The following is a 26426-nucleotide window of genomic DNA, read 5'->3' on the forward strand; positions in this document are numbered from 1 at the left end:
AGTTGCTTTTTAAAATTTTTAATACAATGTATATTTATTGCAAACAATAATATACAAAAATGGTAAGTTTCACAAAGAGAACAAATGGTCTTGCAAACAAAACAAAATAAAACAAACTTACCTAAAGACAAAATATGATTTAAATGACAGGTCTTTTAAGTTACAGAAATACTTTAAAAAGATCTGCTTTTATACAGAAATAGAAAGATGCCATATTATGAGTGCTTTAAGATTTTTTTCTACTGAATCCCTAAAAAAATACCCCCAAAACAAAAAACTCCCACAACTGTTAACAAATATAACATTTTTTTAAATAAAAAAAAGTTTGCTGTCTTTTTTAAAAAGCAATTCTTAACTGTTTAGCCACAGCTTCCCCACCTCAAAACAACATCAAGGGGTGGAAGGTTAGCAAGGTGACACACACACATTTTGTCAATGGTGTCTTGTGTCTCACATACACACACGTTTGTGTGTCCAAAAGAGCTGAGGCAGAAAACAAGGCAAATGATTCAGTGATACACTACATTTGCAATCTCTAGTTTGTACAAAACAAAATTCCAGTTTATCCTTAAAACAAAAGAAAAAAAGGAAGAGGACACATTTGTACAAACCTAGGACACAGATTCCAAAGAATAATAATAATAATAATAAAAAGGAATTAGAGATAAATAAAGAACTGGTTACAGTTTAGACCATAATTTAACAGGCATCGTACCCTCCAAATAAGACTCCAACAAATCTAATCGCTTTTAAAGGAGTTTAAAAAATGGAAGGGAGATTTTAAAAAGAAAATCTTGATTAAACTGGCTTTTCTCACAAAATAAATAATTTAAAATGTATCTGATGTTTCCAATGTGCCCTGCGGGTTTAATCCAAAGCCCACTGAAGCCAATAGGAGTCTTCAACGGGCTTTGGATCAGGCCCTAAATGTTTGCACTCAAGGCTCTTTAAAGGGCTGGGGAGGTGATGGGAGGCTTCCAGCATCTGTCATGCACATGGTGTCCAAAGCAGGAAGCTGAGGAGGGTGATGCTGGTTGTGGCATCATAATCTGCTGCTGATTGTTGGTAAAAGAGTCAGACGTAAGTTTTCCCAGAAATCGGATCTGCCTCCCTTCTGGGCTCTGTCTTTCTCCTTGCACTGGACGGCAGTCGTATAAGAATCTTGAGGGGGGAAAAAAAATATTACAGGACTGCTTTTAAGGCTTTTCAACAGCGCTGCTTTAAGGCTCAAGGTCTTTAAAAAATAAAACTAACAAATTCTCCTCCTGGCTCTCTCGCTACTTCCAAGTTAGAAAAATAAAGCCTCTTTTGTTTTTAACTCCTTGCGTCTCCTAGGTTGCACAGCTGACCAAAGCTTAGCCTGATGCCAATCACTGTTTAACAGTTTTTGTTCCTAATTAATGCACACCGTTTTATTTTGTTTTTCTTTAAAGAAAAGACTTTTATCTATACAAAAATACCTCTGACTGCAAGAAAAGCTAGGACTGCTCCACTAAGTGTCGTTTTAGCTGTTGGAAAAAATAAGAGCATTTAAAAAAAAATCTCTAAAAATATATATAAATCCCCTCAAATTGGTAACGAATCATACACAGTACATACTAAAAATATTTAAAATAGAGAATATTCCTCACAGAGGACTCTGGGTATTTTTTTTCCTTTTTTTTTCTTCTTTCAATTACTGCTAAAAATAATTACAAAAGTCCAAACACAGGCAGACGAGTTGGCTGGTGAGAAAGCTCATCTCTCGCCCCGGAATCAAGGTTAAAGTCCAGTCCTTGGAATGTCTGTACCGAGTTTTGCTGGTTCTCAGCAGAGTGGTCTGGCCACTTCCTGAAGGGTGCTGTAGTGCAGAAGGCCCGATGTGTTCTCTTTTTTCATCATCTTTAGCGTTAGTGTCTTTATTAAAAAAAAAAAAAAAGTTGGAGACCGTTCTTTTTTTCTCTCTCCTTGTTGTTGTTGTCGCCCTTAGGGCCTCGTAAGCTGTGTGTAGACAGGCTGTTCCCAGTGCTGCGGGCTGTGGGTCTGGGGAATGGAAGGGACTCCGGTAGTGTCTGCAATGGGCGTGTACATGGGCCTTTGGGTGGGGTTCATGTACGTGAAGGTGGAGTAGAGGCTGGTGCTCTGGCTGGCCGCATGGCTGTAGTAGGAGTTGGAACTCTGGTGGTCTGTGTAGTCATACTGCGAGCGGGTGATGGTCGGGTAGGAGGAACTGTAGTGCTGAAGGTTGAAGGAGCTATAATTGAGCTGCTGAGGGGAGTGCTGCTGTTGCTCGCTGTAATGGCTGGGACTGAGCTGCTCTGTCTTGATGTGTGTCCTCTGCTGGGACTGGCCCTGTTCGCTGCTCAGGGTGGTCATCGCATGCTGCGGCTGGGCCTGGGGCGGCGGCTGCTGTGGCTGCGGCTGTTGCTTGGACATCCAAACGTGCCCGGCTCCAGCTTGAGTGGCGGGCGTGCTACTGATCCCATAGCTGCTGCTGTAGGTGACTTGACCGGGTTGGCCGTGGGTGGCCGGGACTCCCGGGTGACCGTTGGGTGGGAGGTACTGGTCGAACTCATTTACGTCAAAGGTCTCTATGTTGGAGATGACGTCGCTGCTGAGTTCCCCAATGTCCACATCCCGGAAGTCAATGTGGGGCGGCTGTCTTCCTCCTTCCTGCAAAGGGCGCCCTTCTCGCTTCAGGTCTTGCTTCCCAGGCTGGACATCGGTTTTGGGTGTAGTAGGAGGGGTCGGGGGCCCCTGGGACTGCCCTGGAGAGGAAAAGAAATAGCACATGCAGTCGTGAGTTGGCTGCTTCCCTTGTTTTAAGTGAGCTCTCTGTCTCTTTAGCTGATATGGCACACAAAGACAGCCATAAGGCCCTGAAATCTAAAGTGAGCTGTTTTTTTTATAAGCAGGAGGCAGTTGTATAAGGGTGATACTGCGGTTAATGGTTAACTCAAGATCTTTGGGGCCCTGGCAGATATCACCGCTTTGCCCCTGAAGTCAGTTGCGAAGGGTAACACGAACGTTTCCAGGTTCGTAACACGAGTGTGATCTGTATCTGTGTAAATATGTAGCACCAGATAAAATATGGGGCTTTTGAGATGGCCTGCAGCTCAAGGTGGTTTTTAATTTAATTTCTGAATTAAAAAGCCGGAAAACGTCGATTGAAACTTTGTTGCAAGGAGAAAAGTTGGTGAAAAAGTCTGAAGCCTAGTAAGCGTGTTTGTGTGAGTGTATCTGACGCTGGATCCAGCTCTCGCGAGCCATATCTACTGTTTGTCTGTCACTCTGTCTCTACGCAGATTGCATTTGGAGCCTGGTTCAGAACACAGCATGAGCTGTGGAGTCACAGCCAGTACCTCCGTAACATACAGACCGCTGTGTCTCTCCTTAGCTGCCTAGCCCAGCGTGTTGGGCCCAGGAGCGCGCGCGCGTGTGTGTCTGTATCAGGTTGCATATTTACCAGAGTGCTCCCCAGGAGAGTGAACCTCACTCATGCTGGAGGAAGACTGAGGAGAATCCGCCTGCAGGGCCTTGAAAATGGCATTGGGGGAGATGTGTGTTTGCTCGGAGCCCTCCTCCTGCTCCGACTGCCCGTTCTTCACTGACTTTCTCCTCCGGGGCTGGTACTTGTAGTCGGGATGGTCCTTCTTGTGCTGGACCCGCAGCCTCTCGGCCTCTTCCACGAAAGGGCGCTTCTCGCTTTCATTCAGCAACCTGGGCAAGACACAGGGGAGCTGGGGGTTAGTTGCTTCTCCAACAGCAAGGACAGTTTACAGCGTGTCGTGCTGCCTAGAGGGCAGGCCCCAAGGGGCCCCCTGTCTTGACCTGCCATAAAGAGCTCTGCACCCCTAGGGTGCTACAAATGTCCGCACACACTACTACGGCCAGGCTGCAGTGCAGATTGCTCCCCCCCAATAATCTGCACCCCCAGCCCCCCTTCTGCACACTCCATCCTGCATGACCAGCACACCTCCCCTGCTCCAGCTTGGCATCTCTCTGATTTGCAAGGAAAGGATCCCCACTAGGTACCCCTTCCTCTACGGCCTGCCTCTTGCCATTGCTTCATAATCTCTTGCTGGCTGGTGGCGCCCTCTAACCCCCCGCCCCCATGAAACTGGCAGACTGTTTTGGTGGCCAAACAAGACATAACAAAACTAGGCAGTGACTTTTCTCCCCCTCTGGAAGAGGAGTGCGCACACACACTGATTCAATAAAAAGATTAGATGACTAACACCCTGGATGGCTCCGGGCACCACCTCTGGAGGTCCAGATTCGCTCAGAACTTTCCCCTTCTGCTGCGAATTTAACTTTTGTTTTGTTTTGTTTTTTCTCCTGCAGTCACAGAATAAGCGGCCAGGTGACTCACTGTCTTTCTCCTTCCCCCTCCCTTCCTTCCCTTTCAATGCCGAAGAAATCGGGCCATGCACCTTTCTCACTAGCTTGGCACAACTTTGCCAACTTTCTCTCTCCCCTCTCCCCCAGGATCATTTCTTCGTTTGTGCAAATCTGATGCAATGCGGATGAAGCCCGGTTTTACACACACACGTTCCAGACCGCCCTCCTTGTTAGCACCAGCCACTTTCCAAAGCCTGCCAGGGGACCAAAGGGCTCTTCTCACCATCTTTCCGCAAACCTCTCCCGGACCAGCGCCCCCCGCCCCTCCTCCTTAGCCCATGCAGGGCAGAAAAGCCACTTGAAAGTCGAGGAGGCCAAGCCCAAGTACCCGCCTGCCCCAGCTCTTGCCCCAGCGCTAGCTTAGCTGCCTTTCCCCATGCACACGAGTTTGCCAGCAGCAGCAGCCAGCTTCCCAGAATCGAAACCACACGCTCTCCTGCCTGGTCCAAACTTCTCCCTGCTTTGCAAACCAAGGCCCTTTAAACACGCTCCCCCGCCTCACTCACCTCCAGAGTTTGCCCAGCGTTTTGCTGAGCTCTGCGTTGTGCAGATGCGGATACTGGTCCGCCAGCTTCCTCCGGGCCGCCTGTGCCCACACCATGAAGGCGTTCATGGGTCTCTTCACGTGGGGCTTGTTTTTGCTGGATCCGTTCACACGGACCGGCATGGGCACCAGGGTCCAGTCGTAACCCTTCAGGACTTGGCTGACCGCCTCTCGGATGCACACCGGGAATTTGTCCTCGTCGCTCTCTTTCTTCAGATCCGGATCGCCCTTGGGGAAAGTGTTTTCTTGGGGTCTGGTGTTCTCAGTGTCCGAGCCGGAACCAGAAGGGCAGGGGGACCCCGTGGAGTCGTCCGACATGGTGGGGCTAGGGGCGCCAGAGATGCATTTGTCCTGCTCTTCTGTCATTTTCATGAAGGGGTCTAGGAGATTCATGCGAGAAAGCGGCAGAGGGGGAAAACAGTGGGATGAAAATCAAGGGGTGGGGGAGAGGAGAGGGGGAGGGATTAAAAATAATAATTATAAAGTGGCAACGCCTCTTTAAAACCAGCTGGGTTTGTGGTGGAGGAAGCAAGGAAGAGATGGAGGCGGGAGTGGGGTGGGAAGGAAGGCAGCAAAAAGTTTGCAAAAGAAACAAGAAAGTTTTGGCTGGTGAACAGCAGCTTGCAGGAGGGGGGAAAAAAAAGTTTGTTCACAGCCCACTGCAAAGTTGCAGCTGCAGCGATCTGCTCTCAGAGACGTGCATGGACCCAGCTCTGAGGATAGTCAAAAGGGGGTGGGAAATAAAGTTTGGAGTTAGTCTTATTAGCCCCCTCTCTGTCCCCTCTTTCTCTCTGCCTCTCAGAAGAAGAAAAAAAAAATTCCTTGGTTTTTGGAAAGTTTAAGGCTCCCAATTTCACCTAGTCAATTTCAAGCTCAGCTCTCCAACTCTCTCTCCGCGTCTCTGTAATAAATACTCTCCTCTTCTATTTCACCTTAGAAACTTTCAGCCAATGACAGCCCTGCCCCTGGGGGGCTGGCACACAGATGATTGGCTACAAGTTTTTGTAGGGAGGGGAGAAAGGAGCGCAGGTCTCAGAGAAGGGGAAGACAAAAATACAGAAAAGTAGAAGTGTCTGAGTTTACTCTTTGTACTTCAGAACTTTTGTGGTGCCTTAAAAGTAAACTCGTCTTTATTTTATATTTGTCTCGGCAATTTTTGATTGATTTCAGTGGGACTATGGACAGTCTCCTGTTCTATAAAAGATACTCCAGGGGGGTCAAATTGCATCACACAGGTTGTGTGCTCCTAATTTGCACTTACTTTGGCGTGGCAAAGAACTTCGAGCTTTTTCTGTGAAGTAAACGATGTTGTGATTCGCCTCTGTTTGTTTTTTCATTATAACACCTAGAGCTGGTTTTAAAAATACATTTGTCATCAAGGATGATGTTACGCTCACTGGTCTGCTGCTATTCTTTAATTAAAACCAGCATGGTTTAAAGCCACGCGCAGGCTTATTTGATAATTCAGTGCTTTAAGTTCTGTACTCACAGATGTAGAGCTCGCTTAACTCTGCAAAGTTCTGTGACAATTTATTGCTGAGCTACCTTGTTCAGAGGCTGGTCTTCTGGTTTGGACTGTAGTTTGAAGACTCTAGTCATTGACACTGTGTCAGTATGGTGCAATTGGGCTAGTCGTCTTAAAATTAAACCTTAATTATTCAGTGGTCTGAAACACACTAAGTAAAAGTGTGTCTACTTTCTGCATTTTAATACACGAATAAACTTTATATACCGTTCTCGTCCATCGCTGTAACTTGCATTTATAGAGCTAACCGATGGCACTGAAGTTTCTCCAGTCTTACAATATAAACGGTATATTTGCATTTCTGAGCTTCATAAAGTTAAGATGTACTAGAAAGAGTGATAGTTCTTTGCAACAGATTTGTTTTCAGGATGAAATCATGAAGACATGAGGGATATACATGCTCAAGTTAATTGTTAACTGCTAAGCGAGAACAGTCTCAAAATATGCAAAGACCATATCTAAAATAGTTGCAAAATAATGTAATAAAACATGACATTTACTAATACATAGCATTTCCCCCAGCATTTAAACCCAGAAATTCTCTCTTCCCGTAAATTTACTTGCAGGATATAGAATGCAAATCTTTGCCTCTATATTTGCAGAAAGACTGTTTTCCCTGCTGTAAATGTTTACGTTTTCATTACATGTTTTGAATATCTTTTGGGTTCTTGCTAGTAAAAGTTTAACTCATTTTCAGTTTGCTCTTTATCTCCTGTTCTTTAGGGGCCGATAACTGGTATAGGGCATCCAAGATCTATTTGTTTTGCAAAGCTGGTATAATTCTGAAACAAACAGGAAGGGAAAAAATTGAGAATGTTATTCCTGACTTTAAGCTTGTCACAGCACACCCGCTAGTGATCATTAAATAATTTACCGTGTAATAAAAATAGCGAAGAAAATAGTTTTAAACATACCTATGTGGTTATTTCTTCTCATAATTAACACGTTAATGCCTCAACATTTGTAGATGCACAATCAGATCAAACACATATCTATATCATCTCGCAGTCACAGATCATCAGATCTGTACCAGAGCTATTGCAAATAAAACTTAGCTGTTGATAGAAATCGTTTAAAATGGGAGAAGCACCCTCATTGTTGTCATGTTGTCTGATCCCTGCCAGGCACCATTACATGGGTTTGCTTTGCTTTCTGTGCGTTTGATACTCACATTTCATAGTCCCGTTTCTTTTTTGGAACTTTTACAGTTGTCAACAATCGCCTTTCTGCTGGTAAAATGTAATTCTTTTCTTCATCCAGAGGGGGCGCCAAAAGCCCAGAAACTAACCCCAAACTTTTCGCTTTAGGAGACTTTTTTAGAACAGGTTTCTTGCTGAATCTGGACTCGTCTTTGACAATCAGATTGATCAGCTCCAGGCATTTCCCCCTTTACAAGATTCAACAGCAAACTTTACTTCGCAAACCGTGAGGAGAAACTGATCAAAGTGCTTTCAGCCCGTGGTCAATGAAACTGACAAGATACCAAATAGTTATAAAATACTCCATAAAGTATGGGGGGGGGGGCTTTTTTAAACTTTTGGGGAAATCTACATATTCTAATGGAAGTTATTCTGGTGCATTTTCTCTTGCCCCCTCAAGTGTTCTCAATCCCTAATTTGCTTGTGATGCTGCTCTCAAAGAGCTCTTAATATTTCTCTAAGGTTCATGTGGGAAAATTAAGGAGTAAAATGAGAAATAACTAAAGAATTAAAAAAACCCAAACCCCTGTATCCCAAGAATACAGCGTGTTGGCCACTCCGTACAGTTCCTGACACACTTTTTCTAAATTCATATTTATAAGTGAACGATGCAGTGTCTCACTTCGAGGCAGTCTGGATTTCCCAACGCACTTCTATGTCAATTTCGCTGCGTGCTGGAAGTACCTTCTGGGCAGAGCCGCCGCATCGCTTAGGAAGGCTTAGATTGCTCTCCAGCCTGACTGGGGACACTTTCCCACAAAGACTTGTCTCTGTCCTTGTACAACTTCAATCGGTGACGCAACGCACGGTTTTTAAAGAGTCGCCAAATTGGCCAAACTCGATCAGCAAAAACAAACAAACACGTCCCAACACACACGTTAAAAATTGCAGCCACTGATCTGTTTCTAAAGGGCCGCGATTTTTAACGTGTGTGTTGAGAGGCGCTTCAAAAAAAAAAAAAAAAAAGTCCAAACATTCCCCCTTCGCTTTGTAGTGAAATGTTCGGCACCTACGTTTTTAATTGCAGACTTCTCTTTCAAGACAGCCAATGCATTGTCCGAGATAATAACAAGGTTATCTCGGTTGGGAATAAGACACAAGTTGTGCTGATACTTCAAAGGAAATAAATAAATAAAAAGACTAAGCTGAGAACTGAATTTCAGAACAGATGCTTTTTAAAGACTGCGATTCCGAATTTAACCTAAGGGTCTATTCTCTCCCCCCCCCCCCCACACACACTTCCCTGTAAACTAAGTGATCAAAACCTCTAGGGCCAAAGTAGGGGGACACCTTTTTTTGCTGTAGTTTTCCTTATAAAATATACAGTGCCTAATTCTGAATTCAATTCGAGCACTGATGTCGGGTTTTCCCCTCAGTGCTTTATGGAAACTGCTTCAGTTCACAGCCTTTGTTCGGTTAAACAATTCCTCTAGGTAGCATTGTCCTGCTGGATGACCGTACATTGGCGAGGGGACATTTTTAAAAAAGTGCAATTATTTTTTGAAATGGCATTGGAAATTGTGCGTGGCAAAAAAAAAAAAAAAAAAAAGGGCACAGGGGGAAGGAGCTCTGAAGAAATCAATTTGAAGAAAAACTCCCTGTTAGACCCTTTCTGTATTTGCTATCTTTCTCTGGGAGTTTTTGCTTGGAAACCTCTGGCAAACAGCTATCTTTGGGTGAGCTGAAAGGTAAGTGTATGCCTTATTTATAGAGCCTTTGTCAGAAATCATAGGGGAGGCGAGAAGATTATTTGTTTTTTCTTATGATTGACTGCAACACTTAAAAACATTTCCCAGTGTTACAGATATGACTGGGCTAAATATATAGCAGAGACCAAGTAGGAAGGTATATTGAGATTTGCATCAACATTTGGGATGAACATAGTTAATCTATTCTTAATATTTAGATGGACAATTCTGGAAAAAAAATTCGCTTACCAATTTAAGACTCAGATTAGCTATTTCAGGAGACAAATTTAGCACAGCACATCTATTCTTTAATATTTGGTCTAGAAATATCAAAGAAAGCTCAACCAATACATTGTTCTTCTCTCAGCGGAACTGGTAAAGCAAAAAGTCTGAACAAATGTACCTGGAGGAGAAGGGGGTGTGGGTGGGGGAGGGGGGGAAGTGACAACAGATTGTTCCCTTCTGTTAGTGCTGATTGATTGGCAAAGAAAAAAAATCCCATGATTTTGGAGGATAATTGACTTAATGAAAAATGTAATAGAACATTTTTCATCCTGAAAGTCCATTTGTTGAAAATATTCTGCCTTCTCATGACAAGAGAATCTATTTTAACAAAAGAAAGTGTTTTAACAAGTTTGAAAAATAAACAAAAGAAAAATGTAAAGCAGATATCATGTCCCGTTTCATAGTTTGCATAGTTTTTTTTAAAAAAAGCCCTGTTCTCCAGAATAGTTAGACATATGGACAATCTGATCAATCAGATTCACTTTTTAAGAGTAGAATGTTTTTTATTGAAGTCATGTTTTATACAACAGGATAGTGTGTTTTCGATTTAATCTTATTTTACAGGGAGTATTCAAGCCCAGGCTTCAGGAAAGATTTTTGACAAATAAGAATGTGAATTACAATCCTCATTTGATTTTTTTCCCCCTCTTGTGCTAATTCAGCTTATTTAGTTATTTCAGGAAACCCTCTTTCTAAGCTATTTAGGAGAGAGGGAAAGAGACGGTCAGTTTAATAGCAAGGGGACTAATATCCACACAAGACATTAAATATTTTTCTCTCAAACCCTGCAAATGTGTACCATAGCCATATTGACATGAATCAGATGTGTTTGCTGAGAGCCAGCTTCTGCATGTACATGTAAGTCAGTTGTAGTATACTGAAATGAGAGGGGAGGAGGAGAGGGAGAAGGGAGGATGGCAAATTCACCTTCATGTTTTCCTTAAGAAGTTCAGTAATTTCTAAAGTCCACTGTGTCTCTCCCCTCTACCCCAGACTCTTTGACCACCCCCATAACCCCCTGTGAAGTCGTCATGCTGAAATTGCTGACAGCCACTTATTTGCATAGTTGTCGGCTGTGATGTCACCAACACAGCCCTGGGACCTCTCTGCTGGGTCAGAACAGACTCTTCATTGGAACAAAAAGTTCATCCTTGGTAGGACAGGAAACCCAGGGAAATGCTGGCTCCCTGCATTTCTGCTGGGAGAAATGTTCGCCTTTTCAAATGATGTGCTGCAGAGTGAAAGCCCTTTCTGTCACTGCATATGCTCAGCCATTTGGAGTGTGTGTGTGTGTGTGTGTGTGTGGTGGGGCAAAGTAGAGAGGAGCGGGGATGCAGTGCAACCCTTTAAAAATATACACCAGGAAGCTAATGCAAAAATCTCTCTGAATTTTGCTGTATGCAAAACTTTTCATGACTATTCCATGGCACAAAAGCAGATGCCAGATAAGTCTGTACTTCCTAGATTCCTCAGTGCTTCCTCCATTTGGAAGGCAACTTTCAACTGGAAAATCTGGAGGTGTAAAGAATTTTTTAAAACTATGTAATCATTTTGCCCACTCATAAGCCATGGGATGATTTCTTAAATAAGAGCACACTGTCTGTGTTCATGTGTGTTAAGACAATTTCATCAACGTCAAAACAGTGACACATTTTTATTTCCACTTACAAAATAAAAGGAGTGAGAGCCTGGAAACATGCTCTGAACAGATGTAAATCTGGAAGGTCAGTGTTACCCTTGATCAGTGCAGAATGTTTTCATCTGTTGGTGCAAGATGTTAGCATTTTAGCTAATTTATCTCATTCAGATTGTTTGTACTCCGGTCATTGGGGCAGGGACCTTATACCTTTCCAAACACATTGTTGTCACTTAACAAACAATAAATAATTGTTCACGATTTTTTATTGACGCAAAAGAATAAATATCACTTGAGCTTAGAGAATGACAGAGGGGAGAATTACATTTTACATGCACTGTGAAAGGCAACCCATGTGGATGCACGTCAGGGTTAACATTAGAAACAGCTGTTGCCAGGCCGCCAGAGTTGTCCGAGGCCCTTGTGGCACTTACAGAGATGCCAGGAGAACAGTGGGTGCTTTAAACTGTGGCTGAAAGTGGTTGGAGGCTGCAGGAATTATCTTGTGTAGGAGTGGCCCATCACATACTCCTCTGTTCGGGTTAGCAGTCTGCCTTACTCAGAATCCAGTAACCACTGGGATGTTTCCTTGTGTACTGTAGCTATTTATTTTGCAAATGCCTGCTAATTTCTTAGACCACTTTCTGATTAGCCTTTGTCAGGAGGAATGTGGGTTTCTGTCCTGTTTTACTAGTGAGAATGGTGGCTGTTAGGTGATGGCTTTGGGGCAGAATTATGGCTTATTTTGCAGCCTGAATTAAGAATTCTTTGGTATTTGTGTTGAATTATTATATTAACCTTAACTGTTCATTAACAAAGCTCTTTATCTATCTATCTATCTATCTATCTATCTATCTATCTATCTATCTATCTAATCACCAGTTTGTCAGAATAATTTACAACCCTATGCTGCTGCTGAGCTGGGCAAAATGTAGATTGATTTAAGCTTTGGAACTAATGAAATGTAAAGCAATAGGAGTGAAAGCTGGACCAGTGGCATTTTTCTCTTTCTTTGGATTGTAAAGTGACGGGGAGATTACAGATTACAGTATGATTTCCTGAAGGACATTGACGTTTTAATGTTTTAATTAATCCCTGAAAATGACTACCTCTTCATGTTTGCCATGTAGAATATAATGAAAAGGTTCCATAACGAAAGTATAAAGCAAAAGTGGACAGTGCTGCAATAAAAATACTGTAACTACTTTTAAGGGCTGGCTTCTTTTGAGTGGCAAGGTCAGATTGGGTATACATCTTTATTTGTCTACAGAATAACTGTGGGCTGACCCTTGCTTTATGAAATAGCACCATTCTAAATAGAATTGAGATTTGCTCCTGAAAAAGATAATTCCAGGAGTATGAATTCACTGTGGGCCAGATCCTGTTTTTGCAGCAAGTAGAATCAGACATTGCATTTGAATTTTCCAGACAGCAGCAAGTACAGTTGTTGTCTCTGATTATGAAAGCTCTTTTGCGCCTGATCATTGGGTAAAAAATAATGTTAGAAGCACCCAAAATATGTAGAGACCAAGAATTAGTACAAGGAAAAATAGGGAGTTTTAACCCATCCATTGTTTATGAGTGATAGCAGAGCAGAGCAGAAACTCCAGAGACTGGTTGATTCTATTTTGCATGTTTGAATCCAGATCTCTGAGCTGAGGGCACCTGACTAGTTCTATAGGATTTTTAACACTTCGTGGCTCCAGGGAAGGCTCAGTGGTGTGCGTGTACACACACACACACACTTTTTGTTTTCTCCCGTTTCCTCCACACTTTGAAACCACTGCACACAAACTTGTAATTTACCAATGTTCTCTTCTCAAGATTATTATTTTAAAAAATAACATTGGCTTCAAGCTCTGCAAACTTGGTAGGTCTAGGAGATGTATCTGACAGTTGAAAGTGAAGGGGAATACCCTTGCAATAGTACAGAATTTTTCCCATGCTAGTGGAAGTGGAATATTTTGCAAGATACTTTCAAAGACGTTAGGGTGCATCTTATATTTGGTGGTCTGGTCACATAGCCTAATTTTTGCCTCCTGATGTGAACATCGATACTTCGTTCCTAAGAAGGTCTTGAGATGTGATCCAAGTATGCTACCAGGCAAAAGAATCAAGCTAAAAATAGCCTTATGTTGCCTTCTGCTAGGTCAGAACTGTGGGCTCTGAAGAGGTATCCAGGAGCTACCTTTCTAACTCAAGTTCATCTTACTTCGAGTCCCACTTTGGAGTGGACGTTGCCTGGATAGGGATCTGAATCAGATGCGCAATCTGTTTTGAATAATTTTATTTTAAACCAATCATAGGGAAAAGGTCAAACTCTGCTAATGGGGGCCAAAGACCTGGCTTCCAATTCATAACAGCACAGAGATGGCTGGAGAAGGAATAGATGTTTGTTGAACAACCAGTATTTTTTTTTTCTTAAAATCAGCCCTATACAGCAAGAAAATGACAGTAAAAAACACCTTCCCAATTTTCCCCTCATCTGCTGTTTGACCGAGAGATCTTACATTCAAATTGAACAAGTGCTTTGCGTTCAGATCATGCGTTTGTCGGCTTTCAACCTCCATCACAACTGCATATATTCTGAAGGATGCAGTGTTTTAAACTGCAGTGGGTTGTGTTGCTATGTGTTGTTCTATATTTGCAAAGAAACACATGCTCTGGTGCTGAGGCCTTCCTTTAAAAATCATTACAAACTCTTAAAAATAAACAGGATTGTTTCAAAAGGTGGAAAACTCTATTTAAATATTAATAATAAAAAGTCCATCAGCAACATAGTAAACCCTGGTAGCTTCATATCTTTTTTTAACTCTTCAGCTGACACAACGCATTCTTACAAGTGGCTATTCAGGCATGACATATGTATTGAAGCTAACATGTTGTGGAAATTGGACCTGATATTTCATAGTCACCTACAGATAAATGCATGGGGGTAATTTAAAACTAGCCCTATTATATTTTCCAAGGAATAGTTCATATTACACAGTCCAGCAATGGCTTACAAGAAATTCATGAGAATTGGAAGGGGGAATAAAACTACCATTCTCTCTACCTGTTTGTGCAGCTCCTTCCTAATGCAGGGAGAGCTCGACTATTTATTTGGAGAGCTAAAGTTGTGGAAATATACTTGGAGGGTGTAATGTGGACAGCATGTGTTTCTGGGAGCTACCTGAAGTCTGTGTCCTAATAGCTTGCAGATGTCCTCAGGTCACTGATTTTCTATGGGCCAAAGAACGCAGCCGCCACCCCTCCCAGTTCTTCAAATTAAAAAAAAAAAAGGGGGGGGGGGAGGGATTTCACTTCTGGAACTTGTAAAATTGTTTGTTTGGGTTTTTTCCAGCCCCTTTGCCCCCCCTCCCCCCTTCCCCAATACTGAATCATTTGGAAATTCTAACTGCCAGGCCCATGTTCATTTGGAACTATGATTTATTTGAAAAATAGAGAAATCTGCTATGGGATCCGTTTTTGTTTGCTCAGGGTGGGAAGTTTATTTACATTGGAATTATTTATTTAAAAACTTCAATTTTCTCTACTGCATAATAAACAGGGATTCATATATGTGGGTGGGTGTGTATTTATGGGGGCATATAATGTGTGTGCGTGTGTGTGTGTGTGTATATATAGAGGCTTGGAAGGATTCGGTTTTTATTGGTAAATGTCGATTTCACTGTACACACAAGCTGACGATAAATATTTCCATCAATTACACTTAAAATTTACAGCTAGGCAAAATAAGAAAGATGCTACCTGAGCAGTTATTAGCGTTTGATTTAAGGGTATTTACTTTGCATATTTTGGCAAGTGATGTTGACAATTTGTGTGTGTTTTAACCATTATAAAACTTGAACTTTTTGCTTCTCAACATTTGTCATTAAATGATTATTGACTGACAGTCAACAACTGTGAACATTTAGATCAATAAAAACTGAAAAAAGCTTAAAACATAATTTTTTGCAACTGTAAACATTTAAATTGATAAAAATAAATGTCAATATTATCCACTGAAATTATAAAAAATAAAAATGGAATTCTGCCAAGCCTATATATGTGTGTGTGTGGTATATTTGTGTGTATATAGCTCTGTGTGTGTGTGTGTATGTCTCGCTCTGTGTCTCTGAATGTATATATATGTATGTGTGCATTATACATATATATTCACATAAGTTTGATAAGACATTATTAGAAGGCAGATAAGATGTTTCCTATTCAGCTGGCACTATATTACTTAAAAGAACCTAATGAAGCTTTTGCAGAAGGATCAGCATATGCAGAAGTAACCCGTTTTCTCTCTTTCTCAGTTGTATTTCTCTTTTTAATGAAAGAAATGGTGGATCCTTAAATATGATTGCTGGTAAAGCTTGACATGTTGATCAATGATTCCTCTCTCACATCTGCCTTTGCTGAGCCAGACCCCGCGTAAGCAAAACACACAAGCAGTTGTCTAACTTGAAGCATTTGAGTAATCCCATCTCTATTCAGTAAAAGCAGGTAACTGCTTGAAGTTAGGAATGCGTTTATGTACCTTGCTGAATTGGGGCCCTAGTTTTGGTCCTCTGCTCTCACCTTTGATGAGGATTAAAGGTGTGAATGGCATCTTGCTTTGTCATTTGAAGCCAGGTGTTAATGAGAGACTGGTCTCTCCCCTCATTTCCAGTGGAAGAGGATTTTTAACTAGCCCCCTCACCCATCTTAAACTTGGGGATGGGAAGGAAGCTGTCTGTACTTGGGGCTCATGGAGCTGTCTGGACTTCCCAATAAGTAGGGTTGGAAGGTTTAAATGGTTATCGGTAAATGTCGGTAAACGTCGATTTCACCGTAGAGAAACAAGGTGGCGGGGGGTGTGGGGGTGGGGGGGGAGAATATCTTTTATTGGACCAACTTCTGTTGTTGAGAGAGACAAGCTGTCGAGCTTACACAGAGCTCTTCTTCAGGTTTGGATTTCACTGTCCACACATGAACTGATGAAAAATATTTCTATGGATGATCTTTGAAATTTATGGACAGGCAAAGTAAGAAAAATGCAGCTTGAGAACTTACTAGAGTTTGCTTTAAGGATATTTACTGTGTATATTTTGGCATGTCACGTTGACAGTTTGTGTTTCATGGTTATAAAGCTTTAACTTTTTAAATCTCAGCATCCACTGTCATTAAATAATTATTGTCTGGCCCCCAATAATTTCATGCAATTGTGAAAATGTAAATCAGTTAAAATGCTTAAAAATAAACATTAATATTATCTGTCAAAATTATAAACAAAAAAAATTTGAATTCTGCCCAGCCTACCAATAGGGTTTCCTGCAGCATTTGCTGCTGGCCCAGGGGCTGACAGCCTGATCACTTTGCAAAGGTTTAACTGGCACTCTTTTGAGCAGCACATTGATGATCAAGCACTTGGGCACCTGACTCCCATTGACTTTCAATGAGACTTAGATGCCTTAAGTGGCCTGAGTGCCTTTGAAAATCTCTTTCTCTCAGAGCATTTTGGGCCTAATTCCAAGCCCCACTGCATCTATCTATTGACTTCAGTGGGCTTTAGACCATGATTAGTATTTGCATTTTGGTAGCATCTGGTGGTTTCAGGAGCCTGATTGTGCAAGGCACTGGGCACACGTATAGCAAAGAACCCCTCCAGCCTGCAGAGTTTACAATCTAAACGGGCACAACAGAGGAAGAGTGGGTGAAAGGAAATATTATCCCTTCTCTATAGATGGGGAACTGAGGTTCAGAGAGATTAAGTGACTTTCCCAGGGTCACACAGGAAAGTCTGTGGCAGAGCCAGGAACAGTACTCCTGTCTCCTGAGGCCCAGCCTGGTGCCTTAACCACAAGATCATCCTTTCTTTCAGACTAAGCCCTTTATCTGCATTCCTGGATGCTGTGTTTCTGCTTGTCAATTGCTTGATCAGCTGAGTGTAAAAGGTTTGAAAAGAAGACTAAACCTGCACCTGAAAAATATAGTGGCTTTCAGTTCAAAGCAACTTGCACTCACTCAATTTGATACAATAGCAACCATAACATAAACTCCTATTTTAACAATTAAAGAATGAAATCTTGCTGGTCATATTATTTGTTCTATGGATCTATTTTGTATTTGCTATGTTTATTTTCCAAATATTAAATCAGCTATATTACAGATAACAACACTGGATTTAAAAGAGAAAAGGATAACATTAAAAACATCAAATGAAAGTTAATACAATAATACAGCACAGAATTTATATGGTCAAAAACATTCAGGGTCTTTTCTCTCTCTCCCTGATAGATTTTAAACATGTGTTGACCATTTAGCTTGGCAAAAGTCCCACATTTTTGATAGAAGTTTTGAAAAAATTCACCATCTTTATAAGTGGGGAGAGATCACTCTGAGAATAACACATCCCAATTATTTAATAACAACAACAACAACTACTAATTAATAATATATGTAATATAAAAAAGCCAGGATGCCCAAGGAATATCATTGCATTTTCTGGTTTAAGGAGTAATCTATTGTAAATCTGTCTCAGAACAGTATATATACTTTTGCTCACATCTTCATTCACTCTCAACCTAAACTCATTCTTCATAACAATCAATCCCAGGTCTCTCTTTGTAACATGCAAGTGACTTTGTAGAAAAGTGATGAAAACAAATGCTACCTTAATACAAACAATAATAAGAAACTATAACTTTCACAGAGCATGTCAGATACTGTGTAGCTATCTTACAGAGCTGAAGGAACCAGGCTGCCCTAGACTTCTTAGCATTGCAGATTTGAAACTTGCAATGTAGGAAGAAAAAAATCTACTTTCCCCACCCATCCAAAATAAACTCCAGATGAATAATATTTGAATGGAGTAAATGAAATATCGACAATAGGAAGCATCAAGAGATGAAAACGTACCTTCATATGGAGGACAGTCGACTTAGTTCCTTATTGCTAAACTCTGTCTTTTACAAACCCTGGTGTTAGAGGAAGTTTGCTAGGAATTCAGGGGGATCCAATAAGAAATGTCTTTTAAACATAGCCCCGGTATACCAAAGTGTCTGCGATTATCCCCATACACAGCCCATCCTCAGCTGTAGTTACATTCACCAAAATATTGATGGCAGTCACCTTTCCTGCCAGCTCTTATCTGAGGGGCTTGAGCTGGAGCTTGGCAGTGCCTGAAAGGAGGTATTGTTTCTTTTTTTTTTTTTTTAATAAAACAGCAGAGTTTAGAAACAAAGGAGGAATTTGGATCTTTTCTATCCGGGACAGTAATGTACTGATATTACTTAAGAATGACTTATTATTTCATCCCTTTACTGCTAACAATTGCTTGGTAATATAGAAATTTTATCTGGCTAAACTTGAAACTGATAGCAGGGCCCTTGGATCACATGAGTGATGTTGGCTAGCATGTGCTCTTTATAAAATAGTGATTTATTCATATTTATTTATTTATTATTTATTGACACTTCCACAAGCTTAGCACTTAGCCTTAACAGGCTGAAGGACTTGGGATTCCACTCATCCAGCTGGGCCTAGATTTTCAAAGACAAAGGAAGTGAGGTATTTCCATTTTTTGGGTGCCTGACTTGAGTCACCACAAAGGATATGTCTCCACTGCGTCTGGGAATGTGTCTCCCAGACTGGATAGACTGACTCGGCCTAGCTTCACCCAAGCTGTTGGGCTAAAACCAGCAGGGTGGATGTTGTGGATCTGGTGGGGACTTTGCCTCATCACCCAAGCTCAGTCTCAGGGGGCTGGTAGGGCTTGGGAGCTCGAGCAGTCTCTTGAGGTGCAGGGTCCCCTCTGCTAGTTCTTCCATGGTAGCTTGAGTGGATCTAGCATGAGTCTGTCTACCAGGTGGAAAGACTTGCTCCCAGATGCAGTGGAGACAGATCCAAAGAGCCCACATTTCCAGCGGACAGGTGATCAGCGCTTTCTGAAAGCCAGGCTCCTTTCAAATGAGTCCATCTGAGTATCCAAAAATCATGAGTCACTTTTGAAAATGTAGACCCAGGTTCTTATTTGCAGTGGGGATATAGGGGGGTGTATACCAGGAGAGGAAAAGACCATGGGCTTTGTGGCACTGCAAGAGCAAAAGCTGGGGTGTATAGCTAGATGTGTATGAAACATACAGGTTTGTGCTAGAAAAGATCCTCTGCTACTGGAAAACACCCTGAAATTATGTATCAGAACTTGGTGCAACTCCTTAAACATTTCTGGAGAGCTAAAGCGACATCCAAATTGATGTCTGAAATACAGTGCCAACTTCATGCATGGGATCTTCACCCTCAGTTTTATTCTTTCCAGGGAATAAGCTATTCATTGCCATTTAGGGTCAGCTCTTTTAAATCAAATGGGTTATCCCTGTGAGTGAGGCCATCAGCGTTTGGGGCCAGCTCTTTCACTGTGCGGAGCACCTTCCATTTCCTTGGATTCCAGTGGGGGGTGGAGGCGGCTCATCGATTCTGACACTGCCTCAGGGTGGCCACATCAGGTGGGTTTTCTGGTGGAATTCCTGAGGGCAGGTTTTAAAAGCACAGGACCATGCTTTGACTGAGAAAGCTGGTCGGTCTGGTCCCCCTCTCATCCCCCAACCATACAGTTCACTGTCAACCCCACATGCTGATTAATTTTCAACATCTTGTGCTTGACTTAGTGATCTTAGATCATTGACTCAGAAAACAGGAAAGGTCAGTTTGACTAACATCTAACCCAATGCACCAGGCTTTGCGTCCAAAACAAACAGACGCTGCAAGCAATGCAAGCTCCCAGAAGACGATTCCCACATGTAAGAAGGAGCAGGAGGATATGATGTGATTTCTCAAGCGCACTTGCGTCCCAAGGAGAAATGAAGTTATCTATCTTGAGCGCTGTCTCAGGAAAGCAGATGGGGTGGGGGAGGAGAGAACGGCACAGGCTGGAAAATCAAAATACTATTGCAGAGGAATTGTTTTCCTTAATTAAAAGGAAAACGCAATAATCCTGCTGAGATCCAAGACAAATAAAGCATCATTGTTTTGGGTATAAGATCCTAGTTTTTAATCCTTCTTTGCGCAATGTAGGACAACACCCAGCTCCTGTGGGACTAGAGGAATGTTGGCTGTCCCAACAAAGGCTAGGTGAGAGGCAGGGAGACAGGCCTACAGAAAGGAGAGAGATTCCCAGAGTATGTACAGGCTGAACACGTCTATGCTTCTGGACAGCATATGGACAAAGAGATTGACAAAAGGGAATGCAGGTGTTTGCTGAGCTGAAAATGACCTGTCTGTGTCAAGAACTGGTTTAGCGTGGAAATGTGGGTCTTGTCTAGATGAAAAGTTAGTGTGCGGCAAGCTGGTGTGTAAATCTGTGGTACGCTAGCTTGCCACGCACTAACTGTCCATGTGGACACTGCAAACTGGCCCTAAAAGTTCATAGAATTGTAGGACAGGAAGGGCCTTCGAGAGGTCACCTAGTTGAGTCCCCTGCACTCATGTCAGGACTAAGTATTATCTAGACCATCCCTGACAGGTGTTTGTCGAACCTGCTCTTAAGAATCTCCAATGACGGAGATTCCACAACCTCCCTAGTCAATTTATTCCTGTGCTTTACTACCCTGACAGTTAGGAAGTTTTTCCTAATGTCCAACCTAAATCGCCCTTGCGGCAATTTAAGCCCATTGCTTCTGGTCCTATCCTCAGAGGTTAACGAGAACAATTTATCTCTCTCCTCCTTGTAACAACCTCTTATGTACTTCAAAGCTGTTATGTCCTTTTCTTCAGACTAAACAAACCCAACTTTTTCAATCTTCTCTCATGTTTTCTAGACCTTTAATCATTTTTGTTGCTCTTCTCTGGACTTTCTCTTGTTTGTCCATGTCTTTCCTGAAATATGGTGCCCAGGACTGGACACAATACTCCAGTTCCTAATGTGCTTTGATTTACTCTGCTTTGAAACAAGAGTAAATCAATACACATTAGGGAACTTTCAGTGCACGGTAACAGGGTCCGCATGGACAGGTGGTGCAGGTAGGGTTGCCAGTTTTGGTTGGAGGTATTCCTGGAGATTTCATCACATGACATACTATTTAATTAAAGATTAATCTTTAGTTGCTGGAGATTCCAGGCCAATCCTGGAGGATTGGCAACCCTAGGTGCAGGCCATGCTAGTGCACTGGAGGCTTACACCCCAGCTTGCCGTGCACTGACTATTCATCTAGACAACTGCATGGACTTGTGGGTAAGACATTGACCTGGGCTAGTAAAGCCCTGGGTTCAGTTCCCAGCTCTGCTCTCAACTCTCATGTGATTGTGCCTAGACTCTTAGGGACAAATCTTTAAAAGAATTTAGGTGCCAAAAGATGTAGATAGGAGTGCCTACTTGTATCTTCAAAAAGGTCTATGTCCTTCACTTCAATTTAAATCAATTGCTTCTGTAGAGCAATTTCTACAGAATCCTACTACATTTCTGTTGATTTCATCCCTATGAAGTTCTATAGTTAGCCACAGTTGAAAACTAAAGCTAGGAAATATGCACGTTCTTAGAGGTAATGAAAGGATTAACAGGAAACCAGAAAAGCACCAGTACAGCTGCATCATTCTAGTCCTTTTATAACTTTGTTGGGAATTGTCCTACAGCTGAAGTGGGGAATATCTTCGTGTCACAAGGGCACATAGGCTGGAATGTATTTAGAGTTTTAAAGTGTCAGTTTTACTGTGGGAACCATGAACATAAGGTAATCACCCAAGTAAATTACTATAATGTTTTTGCAATGTTCACATATCAGAAAATATATTCCATTCATAGATTCATGGATTCATAGATATTAAGGTCAGAAGGGACCGTATGATCATCTTGTCTGACCTCCTGCGCAATGCAGGCCACAGAATCTCACTCTCCCACTCCTGCGATAAACCTCTCACCTATGTCTGAGCTATTGAAGTTCTCAAATCATGGTTTAAAGACTTCAAGGAGCAGAGAATCCTCCAGCAAGTGACCCGTGCCCCATGCTACAGAGGAAGGTGAAAAACCTCCAGGGCCTCTTCCAATCTGCCCTGGAGGAAAATTCCTTCCCGACCCCAAATATGTAGAGGACTCCCCAAGCACTGTAAATCAATAGAGTCCCTTAATTTGGCATAGCCTATACTTAAAGTTACAGGCATCGGATAGCTGCGTGGTGGCTACATAGACGTACTTTTACATGGTCCCATTTTTTAAGGCGTCGAAGGCATAAGTGCCCTCTGTTTATTTCTTATAATGAATGCCCAGGCAGTCACAGTGTTGTCAAAGCAGACATGAATATGACATAAGACTTCTTCAGATCCAATGGCTAAAGTAGACCTCTTATTTGACTCACTAGAAGGCCGCTCTGGAGGAAATGCCTGTCCAACTTCCATAGCTTGAGAATAGCCCAATGAATGAGGAGGGACCAACTTGCTGGCATAATCGTGCAGTGTTTATCTTTGAAAAGGGATACTGCATTTCCACTCTAATTCCCAGCAGTCCCCCCTTCCCCCTCCCCTCCGGATTAGATTTCCAAACGATCTAGGACATTATAGAGAAATCAGTAGTTGATTAGCTGACCTGCTTAGCTGCAATCACACCTTTCAATATTAATTATCCACTCCTTGAATTTGATGACATTGAGCATCCGCAGCAAGGGCTGCTCAGTGTTTCGCATCACTAGCCGAAGACAATGATTTAAAGGGACAAAATATGCTTGCGGTAGCCTGGCAAGCAGGAAATGAGAGCGCATTTGCAAATATGATTGAGGAACCCGATCGGCTCTTTCAGTAGGTTTAGCCTGCGGGTGACCAATCCAAAAAGTCGGATCTGTGTTTAAGGAACACTAGGAGGTACGAGACAGTGAAGTTTTTTTTTTTTCTCCAATGGAAGGAAAGGTGTGTGTGAAAAAGGAAAATAGTTCACTAAAACATCTGGGGCAGATCCATCGTTGCGGTAAATTGGTGCAACGCCACTGAAGTCTTGCATCAACTGAGGATCTGCCTCTCTGTTGGTGAACCTCAAAGGTTTGTCGGCTTGGTTTGGATAAACATCTAAAAGTTTGGAAGATCAGCCAGACTTCAGTTAGAAATCAGGCTGGAAGCGTCACCTGAATAGGCTCTTGTGGGATTTCCAGTCATTGCTTCCTCTGTTGTTGGTGGGAATAGCCGCTCTTATGATACGTCAATGCTTCTCCCTTTGGACAAGGCTGGGAAATGGAAGGGCCCAAGAAAGAGAATAAGCATGATGATAAAAAATTAGCCAGTTATTTTATTCCAACCCTAACAAAGGTTCTTGATGAGAATTTGGGCTGACTCTTATTGTACCAAATGAATTTGGTGTTTCACCCTTGCCTGCTGTTACTGGGTGAAATTCATCCCCTAGCAGAAGGCCTATGTACTGCTTATGTCTCCTGACGTTCTGAGGAGACAAACAACAGGCTTAATTAGTGTAATAGACGCTGCACTGCCCACTCTGCCTAGGGGTAAATTTCACCTGCTTAGAGTATATGGAACTCTTGGGCACGTTCATCAGTGTCATTTGAGTCCATCTATTGTAGACAATGGAGTCACAGCTGCCTATGCCAGCAGTGAATTTAATGCCTGGTTTTACTACTTGTCTGTACATCCCCATGAACCTCAGAGGTGTTATCTAAAATAACGCTCTCATAATAATAATAATAATAATAAAATCAATACTAATTAATTATACTTGAGACAGGCCCAAGCCACCAGGTTTAGATCCAGATCTAGAGCTCAACTTCAGGATCTGGGGGGTTTGGTTTTGCCCATATTTATAGCACTTGGGATCAGTCATGAAATTTGGATCTGGGTTTGGATCCCAAATCCCACTCTCCAGAGCGTTCAGAACTGGGGACTGTCTTTAGACCAATCTTTAATCCTTAAGAAAAACTCTAAGAAAAAATCATTAAGAAAACTCCTTTGCTTTAAGGAGTCTGTCCTGTTTTTGCTAGGTTCTGGAGTATGGGAGTTACTTTTGCCAGTAGGTTTATTGTTAGGAATTAATCACCATGGAAAGTGTGTGGTACAGGTAGAAGAAGCCACAGAAGTTCAGGTTTTGTTTGGGGGTCAGTTTCACTCCTCTTAAAGACCATTGTTTAATTTGAATGGCCTAATGGGACCTTGTCAGGCTTCTATAAATATTTGTGTACCATACAGAGAACATTTTCAGAAGGCAAGTCCCATGCCCTTTGGCTGCTGGCAATGGCGCCAGTACAGACTTTGCCTCAGGCTGAAGAAATGTGATAATTAACAATTACAAAAAATAAAAGGGAAGAGATTTATGGACAGAATATTTACAAGGGCTCATTACCCACAATCCAGGCCAGGTTTTCAAATGAGCTCAGTATGTTGGAGAGATTTTGGATGCTATGTTCTTTTGAAACTCTGTCCCCAGTTGAAGTTCTTGAAGTTCTGGCCCATTGGCACAGGAGTTTCCAGAGAATCTTGGTTTGTCTGAAAGAATATTTCAAAATCTCAGTGGCACAAAATAAAAAAAATTGAGGCCTTTGCGAATGTAAAAGTTTCTTTAAAAGAAGGTGCGACTGAGGGCCCTGTTTCCTCCATGAATAGAAATGAAAGAATCACGGTGCATTTTAGTAGCATCTTTCAAACCTGTGATCAGCACAACTTGTTAACTTCTCTCATCGCCACTTAGGACTCAGCAAATGCAAGAGGAACATTAGAAATTCAGTAGCTTTACTGGGCTATTTGCTGGGTTCTTAAACTGGAAAGGCCTCTTCTCTTCTTGACCTGTTTGCTTCTCCTCAAAGTTGTTGTTTATACCATTACAACACCTCGAGGCCTCCTCTGAGATCAGAGACTCATTGCTGTGGGTGTTGTACAGATATATAGTCTCTGCACTGAAGCGCTTACAGTCCAAATGAAGAAGACAGACTAAGGCTATGTCCACATTTGAGCTGGACGGTGGGATTCCCAGCTCCTATAGAGGTACCTGTGCTAGCTCTGCTTGAGTTAGTGTCTGAAAATAGCAGGTTGCGCATGATTGCATGGATCCCAGCTCTAGTATGTAAGCCGGGGCTCAGGCGGGCTGTACATGGGGCAGCTAGCCCAAGTGGTCGGCCATACTGCTGTGGATGCAATGCTATTTTTAGGCGCTAGGTTGAGCAGAGCTAGCAGGGGGTATGTCTTCGCGAACTGGGAATTACACCTCCCAGCTCAAATGTAGATGCACCCTAAGAGGTGGGAGGCGAAACAGAGGCAGAGAGAGGCTAAGTGACTTGCCCATGGTGGCAGAGCAAGTCAGTGACAGAGCTGGGAATAGAGCCTGTATCTCCAACCCAGTGCCCTGCCCACTGACCCAGGGGGCTCTCTACAAGATTCTGCCACAGAAGGCTAGACTCACAGTTTGTCAGACTGACCTAAACAACGCAAGCCTTTGAAACAGAGGTGGGTTCATCTCTTTTTTAAAAAACCATCGTCACTTTTGTTACAATTGTTTTTTTAGGCTACACATGTTCTGGCTCTGCCTTATTCCAGCGTGTGGGGGGCCTGCATTCTAGAGGTGGGCAAAGCCAAGGCGACGGAAGGCTGGCTCCATCTGAGAACCGGACTTCAGCTTAGTTCTGCTTCCAGGACTGAGGGCAAGCCAAAGGAAAACCAAGCCAATGGGATCCCTTCACATCGTTTTCTGCCATCCACAGGAATCTTTATTTATATGTTTCCTTTTTCATATGTGGAGGGCCAGCGTCAATGGCTCCGCTTGTGGTTTGATTCCCAAAGCCAAGCGAGTCTTCTTGTCTCCAAACTTGCTGGCTTGCCCATATCTCACCTGGTCTGCTTCTCCCTGTCCTCAGAGGGCATTTGTTCACCGGCTTCAGCAGGAGATAGCTGGCTGTATGCATCATAAACTAATGTTTAGGGTGTGGTTGTGGTCAGGAGAGACTATTACATCCTCGTGTTTTGTATTTACTCTGTCAATGACCTTCTGTATCAAATCCACTCCATCTATTACTCAAAAGGAGTTTTTTTCACTCCCAGTCCCAGCATAGTGCCAGAGAATTAAGCCGCTTTCATTCATTAAGCTACACTAAGCAAAAGAAGTCACAAACATCATTGCTTGGAGTGACTGAAACTTTCGGTGCATACATGAAACTGTGGCCTTGATTTCCTGGTTGTGCATCGCAAGCAACTCCACTGAAGTCAATCGAGTGATACTTGTATAAAATCA

At 42.4% G+C, this 26426-nt stretch overlaps 1 protein-coding gene and 1 long non-coding RNA gene across 3 annotated transcripts in view; one reads left to right on the forward strand and one right to left on the reverse strand.

Moving 5' to 3' along the window:
* Positions 1-26426, forward strand: part of LOC141998630 (uncharacterized) — a 630544-nt gene that overhangs the window by 267524 nt on the left and 336594 nt on the right. The gene's annotated exons all lie outside the window — the stretch shown is intronic.
* SOX9 (SRY-box transcription factor 9) lies at positions 104-7669 on the reverse strand. Of its 2 annotated transcripts, none has more exons than XM_074971482.1 (4): positions 7621-7669; positions 4887-5304; positions 3446-3699; positions 104-2747 (listed from the first exon to the last, which is right to left on the reverse strand). In XM_074971482.1, the coding sequence occupies exons 1-4, from the start codon at positions 7625-7627 to the stop codon at positions 1966-1968; spliced, it is 1461 nt and encodes a 486-aa protein (XP_074827583.1). In that variant the 5' UTR covers positions 7628-7669; the 3' UTR covers positions 104-1965. The 2 variants fall into 2 exon arrangements, with proteins under 2 accessions (XP_074827583.1, XP_074827582.1); XM_074971481.1 differs by lacking the exon at positions 7621-7669 and adding an exon at positions 7364-7400.

Source organism: Natator depressus, chromosome 14, assembly GCF_965152275.1.
Source record: "Natator depressus isolate rNatDep1 chromosome 14, rNatDep2.hap1, whole genome shotgun sequence".
In the NCBI taxonomy this organism is placed as follows: domain Eukaryota; kingdom Metazoa; phylum Chordata; order Testudines; family Cheloniidae; genus Natator; species Natator depressus.

Coding starts and splice junctions, on each gene's coding strand:
- SOX9 (XM_074971481.1), bottom strand. CDS start 7,385: ATGAGAAGAAATAACCACATAG. Junction 3,700..4,886: donor ACGCTGGGCAAACTCTGGAG/GTGAGTGAGGCG, acceptor TGTCTTGCCCAG/GTTGCTGAATGAAAGCGAGA. Junction 2,748..3,445: donor CTCTCCTGGGGAGCACTCTG/GTAAATATGCAA, acceptor TTTCCTCTCCAG/GGCAGTCCCAGGGGCCCCCG.